The sequence below is a fragment of the Salvia splendens genome, chromosome 2 (genome assembly GCF_004379255.2).
Source record: "Salvia splendens isolate huo1 chromosome 2, SspV2, whole genome shotgun sequence".
Taxonomy (NCBI): domain Eukaryota; kingdom Viridiplantae; phylum Streptophyta; class Magnoliopsida; order Lamiales; family Lamiaceae; genus Salvia; species Salvia splendens.
Window position 1 is genome coordinate 4,432,663 of NC_056033.1, and position 11,647 is coordinate 4,444,309.

At 36.1% G+C, this 11,647-nt stretch overlaps 2 protein-coding genes across 2 annotated transcripts; both read left to right on the top strand.

Annotated features, from left to right (window-relative positions):
* The first annotated feature begins 243 nt into the window (after positions 1-243).
* LOC121759678 (protein transport Sec1a-like) lies at positions 244-5,987 on the top strand. The gene is made up of 22 exons (XM_042155348.1): positions 244-395; positions 849-907; positions 993-1,074; positions 1,263-1,341; positions 1,617-1,667; positions 1,755-1,851; positions 1,947-1,979; positions 2,053-2,175; positions 2,468-2,659; positions 2,748-2,831; positions 2,901-2,999; positions 3,104-3,174; positions 3,431-3,527; positions 3,699-3,824; positions 3,919-4,014; positions 4,261-4,377; positions 4,459-4,539; positions 4,690-4,901; positions 5,041-5,131; positions 5,220-5,309; positions 5,415-5,505; positions 5,611-5,987. Exons 1-21 carry the CDS (start codon positions 326-328, stop codon positions 5,469-5,471), a joined length of 2,007 nt encoding a protein of 668 aa, XP_042011282.1. The 5' UTR covers positions 244-325; the 3' UTR covers positions 5,472-5,505; positions 5,611-5,987.
* Positions 5,988-6,605: 618 nt separating this feature from the next.
* LOC121759685 (transducin beta-like protein 2) lies at positions 6,606-11,100 on the top strand. The gene is made up of 10 exons (XM_042155359.1): positions 6,606-6,929; positions 7,026-7,131; positions 7,303-7,363; positions 7,458-7,753; positions 8,332-8,471; positions 9,516-9,590; positions 9,953-10,043; positions 10,233-10,436; positions 10,558-10,602; positions 10,711-11,100. The coding sequence occupies exons 1-10, from the start codon at positions 6,714-6,716 to the stop codon at positions 10,803-10,805; spliced, it is 1,329 nt and encodes a 442-aa protein (XP_042011293.1). The 5' UTR covers positions 6,606-6,713; the 3' UTR covers positions 10,806-11,100.
* The last annotated feature ends 547 nt before the right edge of the window (positions 11,101-11,647 follow it).

Here is an 11,647-nt window from a genome sequence, read left to right on the forward strand (position 1 = left end):
ATAGAGTGTTCTCTAAATCAAATCCATGTATGGTACTATGATTCATAAATATTTTTATCTGAATAAGTGATATATTAGTATTAGTAACATAAGAAAATAAATAGACTTGGAATTTATTAATACTAGTAATTTAAGAAAATTGAAGAAATCGTTACAGTTGGCGCAAAATGTGGGTCCCCACAAATACAACGACATCCCCCCTTCAAAGACGTACCGCCACTTTTAACCGTCTTCTAATTTCGTTCCTTTTTTTTTCCTTCGCTCCAAAAAAGAGCAAAATAACTAAACATTTTTCAATTCCGACTTGAATTCCGGCGCCGGAAAAATGTCGTTATCGGATTCCGAGTGCTCCCAAGCCGCGGAGTACAAGACTCTCCGTATGGTCAGCCGCGATCGTAAGCTCAGTCACCTTCATTGCGTTGCGTGCCTTTTTTCATTTCCTCTCTGCAATTTACATTCAGCAATTTCTCGGTGTTTCGAATATATAAATAGAAACATTCAAAGAAGCATCTTAGTTTTTTAGGTTAGAGAGATGAGAATTTTGAAAATTCTAGCTCACTTTGACATCGGAAGGAAGAACATGTTGATTTTGTTGCTATTGAGACGCCTTTTTGGGGATCTGATGTGCTGAGCGAGCGGTGGTTGTTGAATGGAATAGCATACTTTAATTTTTTTTTTATGTCATTACGTTCTGAATTAGCTGAAGGAAAAAAGTTTAAAGGGAAATATTTTACTTAATACTTTCAAGTTATTGGCTGAGTTTAAGGTGTCTATAAACTAAATTGCACTCTAATTCTACGAGAAATGAGCAGTATTTGGACTGATTCTTTTGACAAAACATCTGTTAGGATTATTGTATGAAATGCTCCAAGATTCCAAAGTAGGAGGTCAGAGATCATCATGGAAGGTATAAATCATGTTGCCACATGTTACCATTATCAAGATGCAAACTGAAACGTTGTTATAAGGGCATGTAAGATCTCTGTTTTCAGGTGCTCATCATGGACAAAGTTACTGTAAAAGTGATGTCTCATTCATGCAAAATGGCAGATATCACAGACCAAGATGTTTCATGTAAGCATTTTAGTTTTATGTCAGATACACACAAAATATGATGTTTGTTTCAACTTTTATGTCATAGTTTGATCTATCAAATATATATGGTGTCCACCTAAAAGACCTGCCGCAAGAAAGCTTTACGAGAATTGTTTTTGGCTGGTATCTCACAGTACGATATTCGATGTTGTTTTCACCTTCTGCAGTGGTGGAAGAACTGTTTAAAAGGAGAGAGCCCATGCCTTCAATGGATGTAGTATACTTCATGCAGCCTGCCAGGGAGAAGTATTGTCATTCCAAATTATTTCCAATTATTTTATACTTATAAGAAAAAGAAGTTTATATTTATTGGAAACAGTTGAAGAAGATCAGAGAGATATTTGGCATATTAAAATAGTTAAGAGCACCTTTTACCGTCCTTCCTTGGCTATTTTCTTTTACATCCCTTTTAGAAAAACCACTTGCCGGGTCTCATCCTTAAATAATAATGACTGTTGAAGTGAAACAGTTTTTACAAGCAAGAATATTGGAACTGATTACTTATTTTCTGTCCTTGTCAGCCTCGTCATGCTCTTGTCTGACATGTCAGGGAGAGAACCATTGTACAGGAAGTACGTCCAAGAATTTTTATAAAGTCCTTTTTCATTCGATATTGTTTTATGAACTGTGACAGTATCCCTTCTTATCTATGGTTGCAGGGCATATATATACTTTAGTACACCTGTACCAAAAGACCTGGTGTCTCACATCAAGAGTGATATGAGTGTTATGCCACGTATTGGTGCCCTAAGAGAGGTAAATATCATCCTCAGTTTTGCCAATAGAGTCGCACTGCATTGCTCTATTAGGATGTTTTTTTCGTTGATATATTTACCTTTGACAAATTGCAGATGAATTTGGAGTACTTTCCCATAGATACTCAGGTAGCTGAATGCTTTATGGATTTCAATTAAGGTCTTTTGGCATCATGGAATGTAAAGAGAAACTTTCTATCAGGCATTCACAACTGATCAAGAAAATGCACTTTATGAACTCTTTGGTGCTGAGAATACTCGCAAAGCAGATGCATGTTTGAATCTAATGGCCTTGAGAATTGCTAGTGTTTTTGCTTCATTAAAGGTAATGGAGTAATCAATACTTTTGCTCTTATTTATTTGATTGTCTCATTGTAGAGGAATGTGTCAGCATGATAAGTACAATAAACGTCGAATTTGAGAGGGTTGTGATATGTAGGACTTCAACTGATTATGAGTCTAGTTAAACAGAGTTTAACAAGTTTCCATATATTTACCATCTGCGGCAAAAAATATTTATGTTCTAGATTTCCAAATCCCGATAGGTAATATCAACATGATTGTGCTCATGTCATTTGTTATCATTTTTTGCCTAAATGTCCAAAGTTAAATTTCAGGAATTTCCTTTCGTGAGGTATAAAAAAGATTCCAAGGAAGGGGATGATGACAGTAAAAATAGTCGAGATTTGATTCCTAAGAAGCTTGCTGAAGCAGTTTGGAAGCACATCACAACTTATAGAACTTCCATTCCCAAGTTCCCAACAACAGAAACGTGTGAATTACTTATAGTGGATAGATCAATTGATCAGGTTCCAAAAGTTTAATTCACTACACTTTTATCCACTCAAGTAATAACTTATTCTTAGTTTTTATTTTTTCTTTGTTTGACATTTCCAGATCGCCCCCATCATTCATGAATGGACGTACGATGCTATGTGTCATGATTTACTTGAGCTGGAAGGAAATAAATATGTACACGAGGTAAATGTCTTTGTCTAAGCAGCCTAATTGGAGACTTGGAACTTTCTGATGGAATTCAGTGGATGCAAGATTCCTAGCAAATCGGGTGGTGAGCCTGAACAAAAAGAAGTCCTCTTGGAAGATAATGATGTTCTCTGGGTTGAGCTCAGACATGCTCATATCGCTGAGGTGTTTTCTCATTCATGCATATATTTTTTCTTCAAAGACTCATTTCCTAAGGATCTCTATTAATTACTCATATCTGCCATCTTAATGTTCTTAAAAAATTTTAGGCTAGTGAGCGGTTGAGTGAGAAGATGACCAACTTTGTTTCCAAAAACAAAGCAGCTCAATTACAACAGAGGTTGGTGGTTATATACTTCATCTGTTCTGAAATATAACTATGATATCTCGCCACACTCTGTCCGTGAAATCAGAATATTCTTCAGTGTTGCTAAATACTGGAGCATGTGCTCAACTCCTATTCTCATTGGCTTGAGTCCATTATATTCAATTGGAGAAAGGGAAACTGCATTGCACATTTGTACTTATCCTGTAGACAACATCCATGTTTCTTTTCCATTGTAATTTCTAACTATTTACATTCTTCTTTCTTGAAGGGATGGTAGTGAGCTATCAACAAGAGACATACAGAAAATGGTTCAAGCTTTGCCACAATATAATGAACAGATGGAGAAACTCTCAATCCATGTTGCGGTTGTTTCTAAACTCAAAATTCTGAAGATCATTTCATATTGTCATTTACTAATGTATTTCGTGTATTTGGGTTTACATATCAATTCACTTGACCTTAAATAGAGTTCTACTGTTCCTCCTGAGCTAGAAAAACGAAATGAACACTGATCTTGTTATCCTTTTCTCCATTAGATTGCTGGTAAACTCAATACTCTTATCAGAGAATTGGATCTTCGGGACCTTGGACAACTGGAGCAAGATCTTGTATTTGGCGATGCAGGAACCAAGGAAGTTATTACTTATCTGAGATCAAACCAGGTAATATCTCAATGCTTCTGGTAGCACTTTGCTTCTCGATTCAGCTATATTTATCATTAAGATGGTAGGAAAAATAATTTTCTTTACCCTTCAGGACGGATCAACTGAGAATAAGTTGCGGCTTTTGATGATATATTGTTGTGTCAGCCCAGAAAAGTTTGAGGGTGACAAAGCAGCAAAACTCATGCAGGTTGTGATCTCTCTATCTCCCCACTCCCTTTCTGTGTGTTGAGTAAATAAGAGTTGACACACAAATTGACGGTTCATATTTGCATATTGAGCATGAAAACTCACGATTTAGTATCGCCTCGATGCTCGATTGATGATGTTATGCTTATCCTGATATATTACACCATGAATATTTGTCTATATCTACTAACCACGTGCTTCACTAGCTTTAGCTGACTAACCATACTAATGACGCTACTTTCTCTAGTTGGCAAAATTAACGGAAGAGGACATGCAAAGTGTCACAAATATGAAATTAATTGAAGCAGCAGATTCCAGAAAGACTTCAAAGGGTACCTTCTCGCTTAAATTTGATTCAGCAAAGGTAAACATTAATTCTAAAGTAAAGCTTGCAACAATGGGTATAGTACTGAGGCCTGAATGTAACTAATTCCTTGCCCACCAGAAAAAGAATGCAGAAAGAAAGGATCGAGCTGGAGATGAAGAGGAGGGATGGGCACTATCCCGGTTTTATCCCAAGTTAGAGGTTTGTTTATTTTTATAAATTATAAGCATTACACAGTCATCATATAGGAAGGTGGATCTGGAATAATTATTTATTGGGGCATCCTAGACCTTGTAAAAGGAAACTCACCTGTTTGGCGCTTTTACATATTTAATTTGGTTTGTTTCTCAGGAGTTAATTGAGCAGTTGGCCAAAGGAGATTTGCCAAAAGATGAGTACCAATGCATGAACTCTGCCGGCTCTTCCAACGAATCAATTAGTGGAGGGGGCTCAAAAATTCCACCAACTAAACCAGCCCAGTCTACTACAGCTCCCCATTCGATGAGATCAAGACGGACTGCACAGTGGGCCAAATCTCGTACTTCTGATGATGGATATTCAAGGTATTGGCTTAGGAACTTGTTTGCCTACTGTTCATGAATTTACTCTGCAAATTAGCAGTTTTATCTCCATGCAACCATCATTTGAGTTTGTTTATTACAAAAATGTTATATATATCATCTCTGTCTGCTTGATTTCTAGTGATTCAGTCTTGAAAACTGCCAATACTGATTACAAAAAGATGGGACAGCGGATCTTTGCATTCGTAATTGGTGGAGCAACAAGATCCGAGGTAAATATTCTGGTTGTTACACTTTCCATTGAAAGATAAAGTGCTGCTATGTTTGTGGTCAAGCTGAGACATTACGATGTGTCCTCAGCTTAGGGTTTGCCATAAACTTACAACCAAATTCAGGAGGGAAGTAGTCCTTGGATCAACTAGTCTTGATGATCCACCTCAATATGTTAAGGTAAAATTCAGATTTTCTGTCTTTTCAACAATTTGATATTAGCATGAGATGGTCAAAATATCTGCTTCAACATCATCCATTCATCGGTATCATGTTGGTTTGCAGAAACTTAAGCTATTGTCTGAAAAGGGGCTTCCAGTGGATAATAATATGTTTTTCTGAAAAACGAAAGGTTTATTATGCCCCTCGATTGAAGGTTAGTCTATTTCATGCATAACACATGAAAATCCCCTCTCACATCCTTCATTTACTAGTTAATAGTACTATCATTCTGGTTACTGGTTTAGTGTCTAATATGCAGAAATTTGTTAGTATGATCTCGACACGGCTGATATATGTGAAGCAGAAAAACCAAAGGTGGATTTACTGTTGGCAGAATTCTGAGTGGAGGAATTTTATTCAAGGAGCCAATTTTGATATGGAACTAAAATTTGAAGACGTTGAAGCACATAATTTCAACTTAATGGTGATGTGATCTCAACATTTTGTTTGAAGCCACACATAGGTTATCAACAAAGTAGAAGCATTTCAAACATCTCAGAAGATTCTAAGTTTAGTAACTTTAAGATGAATCTGAGATCGTTGGTATTGTATTCATTGTTTTATTGCAAGTACATTTATAAGAAGAATCACTTGCTGCAGTTGATTAGAGGATGATGAAGCGTATTTAATTGGTAAGATGCTTCTCCTATGATCAATAATATTTCGAATGACAATTATAAATTGGCTAGTATTGATAATGTGTAAGTTTATTGACCATTACTTATACTACAAGTAGTTCAAGACATATTTAACTTGATAATATTATACTCATAAAACTAGTTTGATCGGATCAATCAGAAACATAGATTTTTAACCTGGTTAATCACACTACAGTATTTTTCTGTATTTCTTTCCATTTTGTTACAACTTACAATTGAGTAAAAAATCTTACTACTACTATTTTTTAAGTAAGCGAGATCAATATCCAATTCCATTGCAGCCATTCTTAGTACATAATCTATGATGAAATAAAAAATCATTCTCTACAGTTTTGTTGGAGTATTTGATTACTGAACAGCTTTGATTAATTTATGATTGATTAAATTTACGAAATAAACAAGTAGCTAATTATCTAAAACCTGCATATTTAGTTATATTACTCCATATAAAAAGAAATCAGAGACATAGATTTTTAACCTGGTTATTTCCCCTAAAAAAAATAAAATTCGAAGTTTATTAGTGGGATTTTAGAAATCGCGTTCTCTGAAACGCGACACCAACCGAAATGGAGTAGCATGATATTGCACGTTTTTCTAGATTACAGGCGACTTCTCCGCCGCTACAATTTTTTGAACAACATTTGCAGAAGCTCCTCCGTCGCAGCAAATCCCCAGAATCGGAAAAACCCACAGAAACTAAGAAATGGACGCAATTCTCCCGATTATCGCATTCTCGGTGATCGTCGGCGCCGTGATTGCTTTCGTGGTATTCGGTGCTTATTCCCGGAAGAGAAAATCGGAAATTCAATCCATCACCCTACCCGAGAACCTCAATCCGAACCCAAAACCCGCTTTGAAGCCCTCGGCTGCCAAGAAGCCTCAACACAAATCTCATTCCCATTCTCATGCAGCCGATAAAGTACAGATCGGATATTTCTGTGTATTTGATAGCTTAACTGTTCCCTTCTCTCCCTTAGGGTTGCAAGTAATTTGATCTGCAATTCTCAAATTTTAGGATGCCAATAAGAAGCATCATCACTTGGATTTGAATACGTTGAAAGGGCACGGCGATGCTGTCACCGGTCTTAGTTTTTCGCCTGATGGCCGTAGTTTAGCGACCGGTAAGTTTATGGCTTACCATTTTTGTGGAAGTTCACATACACATATGTATGTTTTACGTATTGCTATGCATATGTTGAGTGTAAATCTGAGATTTGACCAAAATATGATGCTCACTTCCAATTGTTTTCATATCAATTCTGAAGTTCTGTACAAAATTTAATTCTCTACAGCTTGTGGAGATGGTGTTGTTAGGATTTTCCGGCTGGACGATGCTTCAAGCAAAAGTTTCAAGTACCATTTATCTATACTCTCTATTCATAGTTCCTTTAGATCAATGCAACTGTAGTAATCTTTTATTGGAATCTTGTCTATGTGATCTATGCAGGTTCCTGCGAATTAACTTACCTGCCGGGGGCCATCCGAGTGCAGTTGCTTTTGCTGGTGATGCATCTTCTATTGTAGTGGCTTCTCAGGCACTCTCGGGATCATCTTTATACATGTATGAAGAAGAAAAACCCAAAACAACTGGAGACCAGAAGCAACAGAGCAAGCCCCCTCTCCCTGAAATCAAATGGGAACATCATAAAGTTCATGATAAGAGAGCCATCATCACATTAGTTGGGGCTAAGTCAACTTATGGCAGCGCGGATGGAAGTACTATCATTTTGTCATGCTCAGAAGGTACTTTATGGTGTCTCTGATCAATCGGTCTTTGCATGAAGATGAGCTTGTTAAGGAAGCCTGTGAGGCTATTTCCTTAACAGCTCTGCTTAGAGCGTTAAGGGCTGTTCTGTAGCAGACAGCTTTTGACTTTAATACCATTTGATGTTACACTCTCATGAGTTCTGAGCAAGATATCAGTTTATAGTTTCTTTCCATTTTCCTTTCATGGAGAATTTAGTTGCATGTTAAATCTATGAAGAGTTCATTTCTAGTGTCAGTGACTTTTTCATGACCATGGTTTTGTCCATGTATTCATTACTATGCCACTTATTTATATATATTTTTTGGTTCTGTAGAACATTCAAGCATACTACATTTTACATATCTGGATTCATAGACTCTGTATGAACTCCATGGGAACACTCAAAGTATCTGCTCAAACTTGCTATCTACAGCTAGTACTACATATTTTCATGTAAAAATTGTAATGACAAAACTCCTCTCTTTGAAATTATTTTTTGCCTTGTAGACTTGTAGTTGAGAAAAATTGAAGGTTGAGGTGATCTATAACATTTTTTTTCCATTTTCCTTGTCAGGCACTGATATAATACTCTGGCATGGGAAAACTGGGAAAACATTGGGTAACGTTGATACAAATCAGCTTAAAAATACAATGGCTACTATATCACCAAATGGGCGTTTTATTGCAGCAGCTGCCTTTACTGCTGATGTGAAGGTTATATTTCTTTCTCTAAGTTTCTAATTCTCGTTTGATGGGCAATCATGTCTCTGTTTATAGATCTAGTTCTTGTGATAAAATATTTCATTCACAGATCATGAAGATCCATTCCTACTTACAATGTAAAATGCGTTTCATGATACTTAATAAACACTCAGATTCCTATAGAAAAATGTTGTGGATCTATTACGGGAAATGCTACAATCATGCTGAGTACTCTCATCCTTAGAGCTACTCGTTAAGGAATTGAAGCTACTTTCTAGTAATGGATGCTGCCCTCAGTGATAGTCATACCTTTTCAGTTTAGGATGACCTAAGCCATTATTATGTACTCCCGTCGTCCCAAGTTAGTTGAGTCGTATTCCTTTTTGGTTTGTCCCAAGGTAGTCCAGTCATTTCCTTTTTGGTAAAAAATTTATTCCCGTCTTACTTTACTCTCTCTTCATCTCTCTTACTCTATTCCATCTCTTACTTTACTCTCTCTACTTCAACCTTTAACAAATCAATTTATTAAATCTCGTGCCAAAAGAAATGCTCCAACTACCTTGGGATGGAGGGAGTATGAAAATACAAGGGTTGGTTTGGTTTCATATCCTTCATAATTCTAATGTCCATTGCAATTTATGAAGCTACATGGATTAGTCTGAAATTGGAAATTTGAAAAATGATTCTCACCTTTTAGAGTTATAGGGTTGTAAATGGAATTTAATATTAAAACTAAATTCTTAGTATCCACATTCTTACAATTTAAAGTAAGAGATAACTTCTGGAATACTTTTTGCTAGCCAGTTAATATTCATGCTCTAAAAAATTTCAAATGTGTCTGATAGTTGGTCTGTTGGCTGTATGTATGCTTCCCATGCCTACATATCTGGCCATGAGCCATATGAAAGGCGGCTCCAGCCCTATGAATCATTTTCTTAGATACTCCTAAGCTAGCAACTTAAGCAGGCCCCTGTCTTTATATATCTCTTGATCCTTATATGAATCCTGATCAGTGGAAACCAGCACTTATTTAATCTTGTTAGCTTTGCTTTCTAGGTTTGGGAAGTCATGTATTCAAAAGATGGCTCAGTGAAGGAGGTTTTGAAAGCTATGCAACTTAAAGGTCATAAGGTAATAGTTCAGTGTGTACTATGTAATTCTTTGCATAGTTTATCAGCATTTTATCCCAATGTATCATTTAACTCTACATTAACTCATTTGAAGCTTTAACTGCTGGTTTTGTTGGTTATGCAATATGAGGCTTGTGGTGCACTCCCTTTATCCCATACTAACCAAAATTGGAGTTGAACTTATTTGTTGGATGCTTGTATATTATTCTATGTGAATGCTTCCGGATCTTGCTTGAAGTACTTAACTGCAGATGTTATTTCTGTATATTAGAAAAATGACTACATTGATATCAGTAGTGATTGAGATTTTTTTAGTACTTACTAATCTTTTGTTTCATTTGTATTCCTGTACTGTGCTGTCAGAGTGCAGTAACATGGTTATGCTTCAGTCCTAATTCAGAACAAATCATCACTGCCTCCAAGGATGGTACGATAAGAATATGGAATATCAATGGTATGAAAAGTTTCTTAACTTATATGCTTTATTTGGTCTGACTTCTGTTAACTTTGTAAATCGTGTGAAGCTAAACTTTGAGCTTAATGAGAATGCTATATAGGAGTGTTTTTACTGCGCTTCACATTCAGATGCTATTGTTATCAATTATTAGTCTAAGTCTCTGCTGACTTTTGTTGTTATATGAAGTTCGATATCATATGGATGAAGACCCCAAAACACTGAAGGTGTTGCCTATTCCACTTCATGATGAGAAAGGCACTACTCTACACTATGATCTTCTCAGTTTATCACCCGATGGCAAGATACTGGCAGCAACCCATGGTTCAACGCTGCAGTGGCTGTGCGCTGAGACGGGACAGGTTTTGGACGTTGCTGAAAAAGCCCATGATGGTAAACCTAAATTTTTTATTTTCCTTATATCAAATCCGGATACGTGCTCTGTGTACACATGTGCCACTTGCTTAATGAACCTCAGATCAGATCACTTACCCAAAGAAATACTATGATGCAGGTGATATCACAGATATGGCTTGGGCACCTTCCACCATTCTAATGGGTAATTTCTTTTTTACTGTTTTCGATATCATTCATGTGCTTTTATTTATTCACTTCAAGGCATTTTCACGCGCACTAACAATCATACAAACCCTTCCATTTCCTGCAGATAACAAACAAACAGTTGTTCTAGCTACTGCCAGCAATGACAAGAAAGTGAAGCTGTGGCAAGCTCCCTCCTCAAACCCGCGTAAAAATTGTTGAGAGTTTGTTTTAACCTTACCTTCATGTCTCCTGGGTGGAAACTACGACGAGCTTATACCTCACCGATAACTAGACTTTCGTAGACAAGGATGGCACTTGCAATAGAGGCGATTTTTCACCTGTTGTGAATTTTTTCCAACACAAACAGCAGAGCTGGCTGGTAATCTTATAGTACTAAACATTCCAAGATAGAGTTTTCTTTAAAAATGTTGCTACCAAAAATCAACTTTTTTTCAAGTTATCATTCCCAGTGATATTTAATTTCAGGTTTAGTTATACAAAAAACCTTCCTCAATTCTCTACAACACTAAGTATTATCCCGATTAAATCCATTGCCAACAATGTAGGCACGTAAATGGATCACTCGCCTCAAAGGCTTTTGTATGCAGGATAGCCAGAAGGTGATCCTAACCCTATTAGTATTTCATAGTCGTTCTTCTGGATTGTAATATTTTCAAAAAAATTGATAGTTTGAATACAAATAAACAAAAATAATTTGGGCATAAAATGGCAATGTGAATTATGAAGAATAATATTTATAAAAAAATTGATAGTTTGAATACAAACAACAAATCATTTATTTTATGCGCGGTTTAAACCCAAGATAAAACCTTATTCATTTGTAATTGCATTTGCACTAAAATGTAAAGCTGTAATACTAGTCGACATGTAATAATGCGTTGATATTTTATGATTTATCCCCTTTATTACGTAACGTATTAAAATTTATATTTTGATGTCACAAATAAGTTATATTTGGATATTTTGGACAAGAGTCATTTGTTTGTGATTTCAGCCATTTTTATTGCCATTATTTCCTTTTCCTAAGCCTTCAAAGTAAA

What these genes read in the sequence shown, in the direction of transcription:
- LOC121759685 (XM_042155359.1), top strand. Translation starts at nt 6,714, where the DNA reads ATGGACGCAATTCTCCCGATTATCGCATTCTCGGTGATCGTCGGCGCC. An exon ending in GCTTCAAGCAAAAGTTTCAA is followed by an intron (nt 7,364 to 7,457) that starts GTACCATTTATC and finishes TGATCTATGCAG; the next exon opens with GTTCCTGCGAATTAACTTAC. An exon ending in ACCTTCCACCATTCTAATGG is followed by an intron (nt 10,603 to 10,710) that starts GTAATTTCTTTT and finishes CATTTCCTGCAG; the next exon opens with ATAACAAACAAACAGTTGTT.
- LOC121759678 (XM_042155348.1), top strand. Translation starts at nt 326, where the DNA reads ATGTCGTTATCGGATTCCGAGTGCTCCCAAGCCGCGGAGTACAAGACT. An exon ending in GTCAGAGATCATCATGGAAG is followed by an intron (nt 908 to 992) that starts GTATAAATCATG and finishes CTCTGTTTTCAG; the next exon opens with GTGCTCATCATGGACAAAGT. An exon ending in GACATGCTCATATCGCTGAG is followed by an intron (nt 3,000 to 3,103) that starts GTGTTTTCTCAT and finishes AAAAAATTTTAG; the next exon opens with GCTAGTGAGCGGTTGAGTGA.